General features: G+C 44.3%; 1 protein-coding gene across 3 annotated transcripts in view; it reads right to left on the bottom strand.

The window, feature by feature from the left end:
* Positions 1-593: 593 nt before the first annotated feature.
* Positions 594-11,676, bottom strand: part of fam49bb (family with sequence similarity 49 member Bb) — a 96,791-nt gene continuing 85,708 nt past the window's right edge. Inside the window, exons 6-13 of one of the 3 annotated variants that reach the window (XR_004559710.1) lie at positions 10,897-11,036; positions 8,624-8,701; positions 5,121-5,237; positions 3,400-3,479; positions 3,192-3,318; positions 3,041-3,111; positions 1,153-1,404; positions 594-1,121 (exon numbers count right to left, since the gene is read on the bottom strand). Coding sequence is in view for 1 of the 3 variants with exons in the window: in XM_034167284.1 (XP_034023175.1) it covers positions 1,341-1,404; positions 3,041-3,111; positions 3,192-3,318; positions 3,400-3,479; positions 5,121-5,237; positions 8,624-8,701; positions 10,897-11,036 (677 nt within the window). In the remaining 2 variants the exon portion in view is untranslated. Of the gene's footprint in view, positions 1,405-3,040; positions 3,112-3,191; positions 3,319-3,399; positions 3,480-5,120; positions 5,238-8,623; positions 8,702-10,896; positions 11,037-11,676 lie in introns of all 3 variants that reach the window. The other 2 variants (XR_004559711.1, XM_034167284.1) reach the window with 2 other exon arrangements.

The following is an 11,676-nucleotide window of genomic DNA, read 5'->3' as shown; positions in this document are numbered from 1 at the left end:
AGAAACAGTCATATGGACACAGATTGCTGACAGCATTGGATTCAAAAAAGATTTTATTAAAGAAGACTTGACGTTTCAGGCAACGTGCCCTTTGTCAGACCGTAGCGAAATTTGCCAAAATGTTACGGCTTGTTTAATAAAATCTTTTTTGTATTGGAGCGCTGTGGCTGTGCGGATCATTTGGTTTCTATTTTTCATGCAAATTTTCTTGGTCCAGCACACCCTTTTTTGTGTTTTGGATGTGTGCCTCTTCATTGCATGACACAGCATTGGAAACATTTTCTTTTTTAGATCAGATGCTTAACTTGGGATTTTTGTGCATTGTTGTAGTGTACTTTTATTATTAGCATTTATTTTGTTTAGTCCATCAATCCCTGGGAAAGGTCTATATAAATAATTGTTAACGTGATTTTTTTTTTGTGTGTACGTCGCACAGGAGTGTATGTTGCAGGACCTCATTCTGATAAATACGGTAAACTGCTTTAACTTATTTCAATTCACATCTGAAGATTTATCAGTGCGACGGCTCTTATGGCATTTAGCCGGACTTTGTAATCTAAACTCTTGTCCAATGCATGACATCAAACCTGACGAGCAGTTATAGAAAACAAGAGTTCTCCTTTTAATTTCTGCAGCCACAGCACTGTGCATTTACAGTACACACTGCCCATTTTAAATTGATTTGCACACAGTTTTAAGTTCTCAAATTAAAAATAAGACAAATGTGAAAAAGACATTAAAACCTATAAAAATATATATTAAAAAAAACCAAACAGTACTCATAATCTCATGTCGACAGGTACCATTTCAATAACCAAACATTTAATGCACATTTGAGCAAATTAAACTGAACCATTATTTTTTTTTTAAATAGGGGAAAAGTTATTTTCATCATGCAGAGGATGGAATATTAAATAAGGAATCAAAAAATAATATATACTTCTCTATATATCTCTTAAATTTTAAAGTCAAAGCACTCCCATCACTTTTGTAGGAAAGGAACGCAATAATTTCAAAAAGAAAAATCACCACCAGAGGATCCACGATTCATTCACTGGCTGCCATTGTTGAATGGCATTTCCCCAAAACATCACATCAGACTAACATCCTTTTGGCACACACTGGCACACACACACACACACACACACACACACACACAAAAAAAACACGTTCAGAGTGGCAGCAGTAGCATTTTGCATCATCAAAGAGAGGGTAGAGCCACAGCTCTTATTTCAATTAAAAAATAAACAGCAAAAAGACATTCTGTGCATTGACATCAGTCGGGAGAGCGACGTCTCCGCAGCAGGTGTGAGGAGGCAAGTGGTTGTAGCAGCTCAGTCTTACTGCAGCATGCTCTTGATTGTCTTGTTGGTCGTTTCATCATTCAGATGTTTGGTTGTATACCTGAAACACAGACAGGCATGAAGCATCTAGACAAACATTTTCTCCAGTCACAGCACCTGCTCACAGTTATTAGAAAAAATAAAATCTGTGGACCAGATGATTTGATGCAACCTCAGCTCCACACAGAAAGAACACGCATCACATCCACAAAAGCCTATAACTTCTTTACAGATGTCATGGCTGTCTTGGTGGCTTCCCTCACTACCCTTCTTGCACAGTCACTCAGTTTTTGAGAGCTGAGGTACCTGTGTTGCCATAGATGACATTCCCTCACAATTAAAATCATGCACTTCATCTGAATCTCCCAAAGTTACCCTATATTTAACAAAGTCAGTCCCGTGGTTCTCAAGGACCCGCTGAAGACAGCAGAGGTACGTGCTCTAAAATTCACTCGCTCATCTTCAACCGCTTTTCCGGGTTCGGGTCACGGGGGCAACAGCTCCAGCAGGGGACCCCAGACTTCCCTTTCCTGTGCAACATTGGCCACCTGTGACCGGGGGATCCTGAGGCGTTCCCAGGCCAGTGTGGAGATATAATCAGCTCCCTTTTCTTCATAACAGTACGGTAGAGCGAATGCAATACCGCCCCTGCTGCGCCGATTCTCCAGCCAATCTCACACTCCATCGTCCCCTCACTCGTGAACAAGACCCCGAGGTACTTGAACTCCTTCACTTGGGGCAAGGCTGTATTACCTACTCGGAGTAGGCAATCCATCAGTTTCCTGCTGAGAACCATGGCCTCAGATTTAGAGGTGCTGATCTTCATCCCAGCCACTTCACACTCGGTTGCAAACTGATCCAGTGAGTGTTGGAGGTCACCGGCCAATGAAGCCAACAGGACCACATCATCTGCAAAAAGCAGTGATGAGACCCTGAGCCCACCAAACTGGAAACCCTCCTCTCCCGACTGCGCCTCGATATCCTGTCCATGAATATTACAAACAGGATTGGTGACAAGGCACAGCCTTGTGAATGAATTCGACTTACTGCCGAGCACCCAAACACAGCTCTAGCTTTGCGAGTACAGAGATTGGATGGCCCTGAGAAGGGACCCCCTCACTCCATACTCCTGCAGCACCTCCCACCTCTCCCGGGTACCCGATCATACGGCTTCTCCAAGTCCACAAAACACATGTAGACTGGATGGGCATACTCCCAGGCACCCTCCAGGATCCTTGTGAGAATAAGGAACTGGTCGGTTGTTCCACGACCAGGACGGAACCCGCATTGTTCCTCTTCAATCAGCGGTTCGACTATCGGCCGAACCCTCCTTTCCAGCACCCTGGAGTAGACTTTACCAGGGAGGCTGAGTAGTGTGATGCCCCTGTAGTTGGCACACACTCTCTGGTCCCCCTTTTTAAATATTAGGACCACCACCCCAGTGTGCCACTCCTTAGTTTGCCAGACCTCAACGTAATGTTGAAGAGACATCTCATCCAAGACAATCCCTCCACACCCAGAGCCTTCAGCATTTCTGGACAGATCTCAGCAACCCTGGGGGCCTTGCCACTGCAGAGTTGTTTGACTACCTTTCCCATCTAAATTATATATTCAAAGTGAAGTTTCTGTGGGCATAAGGAAAAGTACACACTTCAATGAGGCTCCGTCTTGTCTGAAGGCAGCAGGTCAGACCTTACCTGAGAGCGTTGAGAAGACCATCTACACTGTTAGGAGGTTGATCTTTGAGGACTTTGATGCAGCCTTTCATCTGAGGACCAGAGACAGCTTGTTAGAGTCACAAAAAAAAGCTGTGAAACTGCTTCATGTCACAAGCACGACTTCACTCACGTCTATTTTTGATGACTTGGCGAAAGCACCAACAGGATGGACGTAATCGTAGAGGATAATAACGCCGACCATCACCCGGAGACAGAAGGACACAGTCTCCTCACTGGTGAAACGACTGCGGTACTCCCTGGAAGGACATGGAGCAGGATTTTTTTTTTAGACATGAGGAGCCTTTGCCACTTCAAAAAATCAGCAGGAAGTCACTTACGGCGTTTCCAACATGACTTTACAAACAGTGGCCATCGTGCCCAAACAGTCAGTGGTGTTCTCGATCGGCAGGTTCTTGTTCTTTAAAAAGAGAAACCAATAAAGAATTAACACATTTTCAAAGTCCACAAGATGCTCACCTACAGTGCATCCACAAAGTATTCACAGCGTGTCACTTTTTCCACATTTTATGTTACAGCCTTTTTACAAAATGGATGAAATTCATTTTTTCCCTCAAAGATTCTACACACAATACCCCATAATGACAATGTGAAAAAACTTTGTGTTTGTTTTTGTAGATTTTTGCAAAATTCATAAAACAAAAACTAAGAACTCACATGTTCATGAGTATTCACAGCTTTTGCCATGAAGTTCAAAACTGAGCTAGGGTGCATTCTGTTTCCATTGATCATCCTTGAGATGTTTCTACAGCTTAACTGGAGTCCACCTGGGGTAAACTCAGTTGATTGGACATAATTTGGAAAGACACACACTTGTCTATGTATACGGTCCCACAGTTGACAGTGCATGTCAGAGCACAAGCAAAGCATGAAGTCAAAGGAATTATCTGTAGACCTCAGAGACAGGACTGTCTCGAGGCACAAATCTGGGGAAGGGTACAGAAACATTTCTGCTGCTTTGAAGATCCAATGAGCACAGTGGCCTCCATTATCCATAAAAAGTTCAGATCCACCAGGTCTCTTCCTAGAGCTGGTTACCTGTCTAAAATGAGCGATTGGGGAGAAGGGCCTTAGTCAGGGAGGTGACCAAGAACCTGATGGTCACTATCAGAGCTCCTGGAGACAGGAGAACCTTCTATAAGGACAACCATCTCTGCAGCAATCCACCAATCAGGCCTGTATGGTAGAGTGGTCAGACGAAAGCCACTCCATGGTAAAAGGCACATGGCAGCCCGCCTGGAGTTTGCCAAAAGGCACCTGAAGGACTCTCAGACCATGAGAAACAAAATTCTCTAGTCTGATGAGACAAAGATTGAACTCTTTGGCGTGAATGGCAGGCATATGTTTGGAGGACACCATCCCTATAGTGAAACATGGTGGTGGAAGCATCATGCTGTGGAGATGTTTTTCAGCAGCAGGAACTGGGAGACTAGTCAGGATTGAGAGAATGATGAATGCAGAAGTGTACAGACATCCTGGATGAAAACCTGCTCCAGAGCGCTCCTGACCTCAGACTGGGGCAAAGGTTCATCTTTCAGCAGAATGACCCTCAGCACACAACAAAGATAACAAAGGAGTGGCTTCAGGACAACCCTGTGAATGTCCTGAGTGGCCCAGCCAGAGCCCAGACATGAATCTGATTGAACATCACTGGAGAGATCTGGAAATGGCTGTGCACCAACACTCCCCAACTTGATGGAGCTTGAGAGGTGCTCCAAAGAGGAATGGACAAAACTGTCCAAAGATAGGTGCACCAAGCTTGTGGCATCATATTCAAGAAGACTTGAGGCTGTAATTGTTGCCAAAGGTGCATCAACAAAGTATTGAATAATGGGTGTGAATACTTATGTACATGTGATTTCTTAGTTAATTTTTAATAAATATGCAAAACTTTCATGTCATGAGAGGTTGTGAGAAGAATTTTGAGGGGGGACAAATTAATTTACTCCATTTTGGAATAAGGCTGCAACATAAAATGTGGAGAAAGTGAAGTGCTGTGAATACTTTCTGGATGCACCGTACTTTACCCTCTTTGATTTACCTCTGACACAAACTTTGTTGTGCCATCGCTCAACGTCTTCAGCATGGGCGTGGCATCAGCGTAGAAAAGCGATATCCGATTGGCCAGTTCATTGTTGACTTCATTCTCACCTTCTGCCTAAAATTTATGAAGGCGGGTGGGGGTGGGAGAACAAACCGCAGGTTCGGATCAGCAACCAAAAGGAACCACAATGGGACTCTATTTCATCTACACTCAATTTAAAATAAATTAATGAAATATAAAAGGCACATAAATGTGTAGGGGAGTCCAGTTTGTTTTAATCATATTTACAAGTAAACAGCATCCTTTCTAGCCTATTAGCTTAAAAAAAAGATAGCGACTGCAGAGCCCAGTGGAGAAACCATAGTTTGCTATATTACAGCAATCTGAGTATGACCTTGAATAAATGGATAGAAAGTCCTACATCAATTTGGTGGCAATTATTAACGACATTTACATAAATATCACTGAATTAATCTAAATTTTAACATGCATCAGTTTCCTGAAGGTCTTAAATGTCTCACCAACAGAACTAAAGTTGATTTCCATCATGAACACAAAAACTGCAAGAACTCAATGTTTAAATATGTTAATCTCGAATCACAGTTGTGGACGCTTACAAACATGTTGACTGGAAACTTTCAAACTAAAACTTTTCTTACATCACATATTCCCTTTTAATCAATGTGTATGTCATTTTATTTCTACATTAAAATGAAGTTGTAATTTATTTGTTATTAGGTTTTTCAGGGTTAAATGTTTAAATACACCAAAGTGACAGCTTCACAACAGTATGGACCATTCCAGAAGATTCTACAAGTTCAAATTTATACACATTTAATATTAGGACACAGCTTCATGGAATTACTTGTAAAAGCTTCTGACTGACTAATTGCCATAAATCCTTAATAATGAGGTGGTGGGGGGGGGGGGGGTGCTGTGCATCATCCACCTTCATTTAAAAAATAAAAAAAGCACAACTTATGCAGATTTTAGAAAATTCTTTTAGGCAAAAAATAAAAAGGGGTCACTGTTTTTGTTTTGTTTTTTTGGGGGGGGGGGTTACATTTTTTGCAAGCATTAGTGCAATGTTTATTCTGCACTTGACACTTCTGCTGCAAATGCCTTTTTTCCTTGTTATTCTATGCATCTAACTATACATCCTCTTTTTAATTCACATTATTAGCAACGGAACAAGTGTCAGGCTCACTACATCTAAATTCTGGGTCTGTTAGTGAAGCACATGGCTAGCTGCCGTCAACCACTTTAGCAATCGCCTTGCTTCCCTGTTGATTAACTGCTGGTGAATTAATGCCTCAGGTGTAATAATTTCTAGCCAACCAATTCTGCTCTTTTTCTCTCTGAGGCACTGACAACACCAATGACTGATCCTGGCCCTGCACCCCAGGGTGCTGGACTGACTTTGTGATGCCACGTCTGCTGTACCACTGACTGGAGATCCTGGCCTGCAGCCTACTGGTGGTGGACATGGGCACCTATATATTAGAGACCTAAGATGGACTCTACTGTATTTTCAATTAAGGACTCTGTTTTTGTTGGTCTTCTGTTTCGTTTGTTTGTAAAATCTGTAAAAACCTTGTTACTGTTAGAATGGCCTAAGCAGTGGGTCACCCCTCTGTGACTGGTCTGCTTGAGGTTTTTTCCTCATTATCACCAGAGGGAGTTTTGCCTTACTACTGTTGCCTGTGTGCTTGCTCAGGGGATTGGTAAGGTTAGAACTTACTCATGTGAAGCGCCTTGAGGCAACTTTGTTGTGATCTGGCCCTATACAAATAAAATAACTGAATCACTAGGCGCAGTGGGCAGCCACAGTCCGGCACCCGGGGACCAACTCAAGAAGCAGACAGACTGCCTTAGTCTTGGTCAGGAGCAAAGAAAGGAGCAGATCCTAAACAGGAAACGGGAGTGCCTGCAGGAAACCCATGCAGACACAGGGAGAACATGCAAACTCCACAGAAAGGACCAGGAGAGAAGTGATCCCAAGACTTGTTGCTGTGAGGCAACCGTGCTAAGCACTAATCCACCTTGCCACCACTGAGGGCTTTAACAATTGCAAGTTTGTTAGCACATATATATGTATATATTACACCATTTTGTGAAAAAGAATGTCATCATCTACCAGACTGAGGCTTTGGATATGAAATGGAACCTCAACTATCTCTGTGAAAGAGATAAGTTTATTCATTCCCTACAACAAACCTAAACATGTCCTGCAGGTGGCAGTGCCCAGCATGTGGCAGAAAGGCCTATGGTATATTCCAGTCACAAAAAGTTATTTTTGCGATTGCTCGGTGTATCAAAATTAGTCAACATCTAATCTGTTTATGCTCATTATATGCCCTTGATGATGGTATTTATTGCCTTGAGTTATCGTGCCACATGATGTGCGATATGGTGAGGGGAAAGAATGCTCCCTCGCTGCGAGGAACGGCTCCTCTCCATTTGATGGTTTATTAGAGCATTGAAAATGTTTCCTTTTATGACTGTCACCTCAGTGTCTTCAAAGGAATTTTTGCCTGTGAACTTGAATATTTATGTTTCAGAGATTGATGTTCTTTGGAAACTACCAGATATATGAAATACTACTTCATTTTGGGCATGACATTAAACTGCATCTCAGTGTAGGCCAGCCTGCAGTTAACACTTTTGTTGGCAGGACTTGGTGCAGAAACTTCAGAATGCGAAACTGGAAAAGTAGATGTTGATTCTGTCCTCTGCTTTCCACTGGACAATGGCACACATTGTGATGCCATGAAAAGCACATGGGAAAGCCACTTAGATCCTCATGCCTTTGCGGTTTGAACCTAGCAGAGGGTGACAAGTGTTGCCGTGCCGAGCTGTCCTGAGTGGCTTATGTGCTGCTGTCACGGGAGCTGGGAAAGTGCAGCATTTCAGTGGGTACTTTCTCTGAAACATCTAGTAGGTAGATAATGCTGGTCTGATCACTCCGGTGGTTGGTGTATGGAGATAGTGGTAGTTGCGATGCTGCCCCACCTTTGCCAACAAGCACATTATGAGGGTCAGGTTTTAGAGCCTCTTGCCTCGTATACATTCGGTGAGGTCACTGATGTGACACTGCTCTGGTCATGGGTCACTTCAATGTGACCACAAGCACTGGCAGGGCAGGTTATCAGGACTGCATCAAACCCAGGGGATGTGGTTATTGTGCTGAAAATGACTTGGTACTTCTCAACTTTGTAACAAAGTCAGGAACTACAAGTTTCCAGAGTCTAGTGTCAGTGTCCAGAGTGACACCGACCATGAATACGGTACTGTAACACCACAGTTAAGGAGACTGATAATGTTGTGGGAAGAAGCTCCTGTAGAAATGTAGTCTAAAGATGTCTATGCTAACTGCTAACATATGAGCACCATGAAATCCAGAAATCCCTGAGGGAAACTTCCTTTTTAAAAAGGCACCTAACCTGCTGATGATGCAGTTATACTCCTTATCATACAGAAGAGCAACGTGATGTGCTCACCGGTACGTTGTTGATCCGCATGCGGCTCAGGGTTCTCCTGTAGTAGCTGAAATCATTCTGAATGGCAGGATTTGTCATCTGCAAGAGATAAAGAGATAAAAACAGATCCACTCTTAACTGGATGAGAATTCAGCTGGTTTTCGGTAAAAATTTTAACTGCTGATGAGAGATTTTGGTGTGGTAGTGTCGCTTTAAGGACGGCCCACGGCGCCTGAAGGCGATCTGCGCTTCGAGGCGGCAGCGTCTCGCCGTTTCAAGTTGAAAACTTCCACATTTAAGGCTCTGTTGACCCAGTAAGTCGTCAGAGAACAGAGAACTTTCAGAAGAAGTCGGCATGAGGAGTTTATTCGGACATTCCATTGTTAACGGACATTTTGTAATGAAAGAACGTGCGGGCAGAGTCGCATGTCGGGCCGGACCCGACCGCGACAGGAAAAACACCTCCGTTGGAAACCTTAACGGGCAAGTTGGAACATGCCCAAGCTGTTAAACAATTTCTCAGTTACTCAGTTGTTGAAAGCCATCAAAAGCCGCCTGAATTTTACAAATGGTTTTCAACACGGAGGTGTTTTTCCTGTCGCAGAAACGACTCGGCAAATTTGCGCACACGTCTTTCATTAAAAAATGTCCTTAAACAGTGGAATGTCTGCATAAAGTCCTCACGCCGGCCTCTTCTGAATCTTCTCTGTTCTCTCACGAAGTCCTGGGTGAATTAAGCCTTAAATTAGGATGTTTTCAGCTCGAAACAGGCCGACGACGGCGCCTGGAAGCGCTGCGCGACGTCCCGCTCCATGGAAAGTCCTTACAGCGACAGAAACACCCCATAATCTCTCATCAGCCATTAAACTTTTCACCGAAAACCAGCTTAATTTCTCGAATAGTGTCCACTCGGATATTCCTCACAGGTCCAGAAAAATTTTTGATAAAGCAACGCGCGCCGTCTCGAGCAGCGTGTGAAACAAAGGAATTCAGCCGAGAGGGCGGGACCACATCTCACTCAAGGCCTGCCCACAGGGAAATGACGTCACCGACACGCATGAAAAAACTCACGTATGCGCATGAGGGTTCAAGCATGATTGGTGCAATCGCACGTCATTCAAATCCATATAGTTTAAAAAAAAACATAAAAGGGTCGGTTTATTATCTAAGAGACCTCGTACAGCCACATCCCTGCTTCCCTGGAAAATTTGGTTCTTCCTTCCAGCTGAGTTACGCATCTTTCTATCAGCTAAGACACACACACACACACACACACACACACACACACACACACACACACACACACACACACACACACACACACACACACACACACACACACACACACACACACGCTCACATTAGGCATGAAGGTTGGTCCTCAGATGAAAACCTCAGGAGTCAGTCATCAATACTTCCAGAAAAGTATGTCATCTGGTTTTCAACATGAAGCAAACTGACAACTCCCATAGAAACCAGAGGCCTCCTCCCCTCCACACCCCACATGGATAGCAGTGAGGGTTTACTGGCTAATTATCCTCATTCCTATATTAGGAACACGATCGTCAAAGATGGACTGGGCTCACCAGGGGTTCCTGGCACCCTGTCCGCCAGGAGAACCAGGCTGCAGTGCTGCACACACAAACTAGGTCAGACACCCGTGGATGAACAGGCCTGGCACGCCACCTTGTACTCACCACCTTCAAGGAAATTTTTTTTTTTTCTTAAGCCTGCCAGTCTGGGTGGTGGGCACTAATTGGGACACTGCCGCAAACTGCCTGAGGGTTTCAGGGAGCGTTTTTAAGTTATTCTTATATCAGAGGGCTGAGAGTGCAGCCAGGTCACACGCTGTCTACCCAGATGAGTGGTGGTGCCGTTATGTTTTTGACAATGGGGCATTCATCCGACACCCAAGCGTGATTCCTGGTTGATTCAGAGTCGTGCAGCAGCAATTTGTCTGATTTTAAGCCAGAGATGTTCTTGAAGATTCCTCCCTCTGCCACACAAAGGCACCCTAAGCAGAGGACAACAACATTTTGCAGACCTCTTTCCCCACAATAATCCTCGTTAGCACCTCCTCTGACTGTGTTCCAAGCAGTGGGTCAGCATCAGGATTCTAATTAAAGGCTGAACATGGACTTGCTGGTTGTAGGTTAAAACTGCAGACTACTAAAAATCAATAGGTGGGTATCAGCAGCATGATGGGCTGTTAAAAGGTTCGGCACGCATCACAGAGAAGGTGCAGTTTACGACAACCTTTAGAGAAAGTGAGGATTAAAGGAGGAGTGTCTTACTTTAAGCTCATCAAAGCGCAGTGTGAAGTGCAGGATTTCTGCGAACTGCTTGGCCAGTGCCTGCTCCCGCTCCAGGTGCTGAGTGGCGTCGTCGCACGTCTCGCTGGTCAGAGCTCCCAGGAGGCTGTGCAGCGCCGCCTCTGTGGAGGAAAAACCATTTCAGTGTTCAAAGTTTGCCCACACGATCCCATCCCCAGTGGAAAACTGATGACGAGTCGGCTACTCTGTGGAATAGTTTGTGTGCATGGACAGCAGCCAGTGCCGGAAATTATTTGTCAGTGTTCACTTTTTTGTCACCTGCTGAACAGCGCTACCTATTCTGGAAAAGAAAAGGTGGAAAGTCATGAGAAAGACAAAATATTCACCACAGTGCAGCGACAAAAATTCAAGTGCGTCAGGACACCAGCGACATGTTTTTTTTTATTTTTCATAAGACTCTTAAGCCAGCTGAAGGCTCCTGATTAGGGCAGGCGCAGATAAAGGGGCACTGGTGGTTCTAAAAGGACCCGGGGACAGTCTGGGGGGGTCGTGGACGTTGCACTGGGGCGCAAAGGGGCCGTCCTGCTCAAATGCAAATGAGACATGGAACTAATTATCACATTGGCATAAAAGAGGCGAGGCGCAGGATTTCATTCAACATGGATTACACTCATTGTTTTGACAGCAAGTAAACTCAAAGCCTGTGCCATGCTTCAACATACCACCGACAATTAAGCCTGCATGATGTGCACAGCCTTGGAACACACTGCAGTAATATTACAGGAACACCCACGCCATATT

This window comes from Thalassophryne amazonica, chromosome 1 (genome assembly GCF_902500255.1).
Source record: "Thalassophryne amazonica chromosome 1, fThaAma1.1, whole genome shotgun sequence".
NCBI lineage: Eukaryota > Metazoa > Chordata > Actinopteri > Batrachoidiformes > Batrachoididae > Thalassophryne > Thalassophryne amazonica.
Note: the sequence above shows the minus strand (reverse complement) of the source record. Positions and strands in the feature narration are given on the sequence as shown.